The sequence below is a fragment of the Zalophus californianus genome, chromosome 11 (genome assembly GCF_009762305.2).
Source record: "Zalophus californianus isolate mZalCal1 chromosome 11, mZalCal1.pri.v2, whole genome shotgun sequence".
Lineage (NCBI taxonomy): Eukaryota > Metazoa > Chordata > Mammalia > Carnivora > Otariidae > Zalophus > Zalophus californianus.
The window spans coordinates 72,790,302-72,794,711 of record NC_045605.1 but is presented as its reverse complement, the minus strand read 5'-3'; the positions used below and the strand labels follow the sequence as shown (position 1 = coordinate 72,794,711).

General features: G+C 54.0%; 1 protein-coding gene across 1 annotated transcript; it reads right to left on the bottom strand.

Moving 5' to 3' along the window:
* Window positions 1-316: 316 nt before the first annotated feature.
* On the bottom strand, window positions 317-4,002 carry LOC113933890 (serum amyloid A-1 protein-like). The gene is made up of 4 exons (XM_027614264.1): window positions 3,941-4,002; window positions 3,401-3,492; window positions 1,011-1,149; window positions 317-626 (listed from the first exon to the last, which is right to left on the bottom strand). The coding sequence occupies exons 2-4, from the start codon at window positions 3,486-3,488 to the stop codon at window positions 464-466; spliced, it is 390 nt and encodes a 129-aa protein (XP_027470065.1). The 5' UTR covers window positions 3,489-3,492; window positions 3,941-4,002; the 3' UTR covers window positions 317-463.
* Between the last annotated feature and the right edge of the window lie 408 nt (window positions 4,003-4,410).

Sequence of the window (4,410 nt, the reverse complement as noted above, 5' to 3'; positions counted from 1 at the left end):
CCACTGAGGATTAAAACAAAGGGAACCAGATGCTGAGGATAGAGAAGGTACAGTACTCCATGGACGGCAATGAGGGGTAACCCCTGTTACTCCAAGGAAGGGCTTGGAAATAGCACCAGAGCAACCTGAGGGGCCTGGACAGGGGAGCGGGTCTGATCGGGGAGGGGTGGGTGCGGGGCATCTGTCCTGTGTCATGCTGAGATGGTCCTCTTACACCAAACCCAGGGGCCCGGGCTCCACCCACACGGGGGTGTCCATCCATCTCCCCTGGGGGAGAAACCAGCAGTCCTCACACCCAAGAGTGAGTGACACACACTTTTCAACTGTCAAATGCTTCAAGCATTTATTAGACACCTATTAGGTGCCCTCCACCAGCCTCCGGGGACAGAGTATTCAGTGACTGGGTGACCCTGCCCTCAAGGGACTCACAGTCTGTCCCCTGAGGGCAGAACAAAGAGGAAGCTCAGTACTTGTCAGGCAGGCCAGGGGGTCGGAAGTGGTTGGGGTCTTTGCCACTGCGGCCCCATAAGTTGGCAGCCTGGTCAGCCTTCGAGTCCTCCGCTCCGTGGCCACTGTCTCCATACCTAAAACGGTCTGTGACTCTCTGCAAATTCTCTCTGGCGTTGCTGGGATGGAGGAAGGCAGGTAAGAGATTAAGTAGGGGCTGAGGACCAACATCCCCCCACCCCACCAATCTCTCTTTGTCCCAAGGGATGGCTGAGAGAGGCAAGAGCGGAGGGGCTGAAACATTGACCGTGCTCCAGGCACAGCCCAGCTCAGCCCAGGCTGGTCCCCTTGCCCCTGCTGCAGGAGGGCGGGAGTCACCCATTCCCACGGGCCTTGCCCTGGCTCTGTCAGCCACTCAGATCCCACACTGGGGCCAGAGGGGAGGGTGGGCAAGAGGAGCAGGCACAGTCTCTAAGGAAACTTCCTTAGGTCTTCTCCCCTCTTGGCTAATAAGTGTGCCCGGCTCAGCTCACCCATCCCTGCATCCCCAGGGCCCATGTTACCTGATCTTTTCAGCAGCCCAGACGCCCCCAGGGCCCCTTTGTGCAGCATCATAGTTGCCCCGAGCATGGAAGTATTTATCGGAATTTTTGTAATTGGCTTCTATCATGTCAGAGTAGGCTCTCATCATGTCCCAAGCCCCTGCAGAGAAAAGGATCAGGCAAAAGAGATGTCAGGTGGACAGAAAGCCCTTGACACACCCTAGTTCGGAAGAATCAAGGAACCGCAAATCTACCACTGACTCAAGATTTCTGCCCAGGCTGCCAGCACCCTTGGGCACCATAGGCTGAGAAGAACAAGTCTTCCTCCCGGTTGGTTCCCCAGGTGTCGCCAGCGAGGGACTGCGGGTGGGGCACAGCTGTGTTGCACCTGTGTCTCTGACCCTGTGCTATCTCTGGGTTCCATCCCCTTAAGGGCTGTATATGAGCTGTTCAAGGAGAGGAAGGAGGAATTATAGAACAGGATTTCTCAACTTCAGCACCACTCAGGTTTGGGGCCAGATAATTCTTTGTTGCTCAGGCCTGTCCTGAGACTGCAGGACGCGTAGCAGCACCCCGACCTCTGCCCACTAGATGTGGGCAACGTATTCTCCAAGGGTCACAACCAGAACAGTGTGCAGACATTGCCGAATGTCCCCAGGCACAAAATTGCCCTTGGTCAGGCAGCAGTGCTGTAGAACGAAGCCACAGATGATAAGATCCAGGGGACTTGGGTAAGTGAGGAGATGACAGGGAAGGCAGATCCTGAGAAAGGCCCAGGAGTACAGTCCTCCTGCCCAGAGTCCTAGGAAATCTATTCTTGCAGCGGGAAGGCACGTGACTGTGACCCGAGTCCCTCTGAGTGTTAGGGGCATAAATGGCATCCTGACAGCTTTCTAAATGGACCATACCAATGATGGGGGCGGCTCGAGGAGGCCAGCGCTAGAGCCCTGGCCCATGAGCCATCCTTAGCTGCACTTTCTTTTTTTTTTTTCTCTTTAAATTGGTTTAATGTTAGGTTAATCACCACACATTACATGGTTAGTTTTTGATGTAGTGTTCCATGATTCATTGTTTGTGTGTAACACCCAGTGCTCCGCGCAGAATGTGCCCTATTTAATACCCATCACCAGGCTAAACCATCCCCCCACCCCCTCCCCTCTAGAACCCTCAGTTTGTTTCTCAGAGTCCATCCCCTCTCATGGTTCATCTCCCCCTGCCATTTTCCCCCCCTTTATTTTTCCCCTCCTGCTATCTTCTTCTTTTTTTTTTTCTTAACATATATTGCATTATTTGTTTCAGAGGGACAGATCTGTGATTCAACAGTCTTGCACAATTCACAACGCTCACCATTTTGCTGCACTTTCTAATTACTGGGGTGCTCTGCAAGTTTTGGAGGCCAGGTCACACCCCAGGCCAGTTACCTGAGCCTCTCGGGGCGGGGGCGGGGATGGATCTCAGGCATCCGGGGTTTGTTATGCTGTCCTGGAGCGTCCGACACCTAGTGGAGGTTGAGAGCCACCCAGCTTTCGGGAGTGGTACTCAGATACATCTACCTGGCAAGAGCTCTGAACTCAGGCACAGCTGGGTTCCACCCTCTGCTCTGTGACCTGCTGCCTGGAGGTTAGTCCCTGACAATGGACTCAGCTGCTCTAGCAAGCTCCCCTTCTTGTGGGTAAGATGCCTGCCTCACCTAGGGGTCTGAAGCCATAGTAGACGAGCAACTGTCCCAGCCTGACCAGTACTGTCCCTGTTTGCCTCGAAGCCTCCCAGTTAGCACAGACAGTGTCATGGAAACCTCCCAGACCCGGGCAAACCAGCATAGCTGGTCACTCTACATTGCATGAAGGTGCTGAATTCCAGTGCAGGCTCGATAGATGTTATTTGTGCCCCCGCTTTTTTTGGGTCTGGTTAAGGGCTAGGGAAGTGTAGGAAACAGACCTCCCAGGGACAGCGTCACTGTGAAAAGGAAGCATCAGTGAGAGCTAAGCTGAAGGTGTCTGTAAATTATCCTATCAGGAAATGGCAGGAAGGATGGAAGGGAGGCAAGGGGGAAGGGAGGAAGAAAAGGAGGAAGGGCTGGATGAAGGGAGAGAGGGAAAGGAGAAGAAAAGGTGGACAGCTTTAATCATACACTGTGCATTTTGTCTGCAGGAAATTTTATGCCATTTCAAGACTCATTCTGCGTCTTCTATTCAAACTGACCCTTCAGCTGGGAATGATGATTGCTCTTTCTCTGGTAACGAAAGGACATAAATCCTGTTCATTCCGACCGGATTGATGAAGAGCTCCCCACACCCTGGGCACATTCAACCACATAGGGCAACACAGCTCACACAGCAGCTACAACCCTTGAAAGTGCTCAGGGCAAGTCCTAGTGGGCCGTGGATGCCACCCCCGTCCAGCGACCTTACCTTGAGCAGCCTCACCGACGAAAGCGTACCATTGGCTGCTGACACCCAGGGCCAAGGAGCAGAAAATGAGGCCCATGAAAAGCTTCATGGTGCTGAAATGAAGGAGAGGGTCAGGGGGCAAGGACAGGACCCTCACCGCCCCTTTGGGTTTGGCAGGTCACAGAGAGCCTGGTGCTCATTCCACTTGTTCTCAGTAGACTCTTCAGGTCCATGTAGGAAAGAAACATTGCAGTAGGTCCTCACTCGGAGCCACAGCCCTTGGCTGAACCCATCAGCCCTGCCCCCCAGGGCTGGCTAAGAGGTCCCCAGTGTAGCACTGATGGAGGAACAGGGCAGCTGGGACCAACCTGTCCCAGCCTAGAGCAGCCTGCCCTTAACCAAAAAGCTCATAATCAGCCAGTCTCCCGTGTGCCACTCTGCAAGCACAGACCTCATACAGGACAAATACAAAACAGAATAATTATTTTGAAATCTGTTGGGAAAGAGAAAAGAGCGTCTGGTGGTTTTTTGAACCAGTCCCTCCCTGGAGTAGCCCCTCACCTGAGTTCCAGTGGAGCAGAGCTGCTGGTCCCTGCCTGCTGGGGAGAGGTGGCTGCTATTTATACTGAGCCCTCCCTGCTGGGCACACGGGAAGAGAAGAAAAGCCAGACTTGGTGCCTGGAACAGTCTCCCCAGGTCATGGCCCCTAGAGACCTGCAAAGGAGAACTTACTGGACGCCCGTGGTTTTCTTCATCCACAGGTCAATTCCCGGTTGTGCAACCCTGAGGAAAAAAGGTGAGCTGGTTCTGCTGGCAGCCGGGGCTCAGGAGGAGGGCCCCGCTGTTGGAGTTGGAGGGGCTGTAGAGACGAAGGGTGTGGAGCACCAGGCGCCTCCCGGTCCCTGGAAAGTATGTGGTTAGAGGAGGATTCCTCTAGGCAGGACCTTGCTTTACTGGTCAGTTCCTCAGGATGGTCCCCGCTGGGCCAGATAGCAGATGTGCCAGAAATGACACCCTTTGAGATCTTGCCT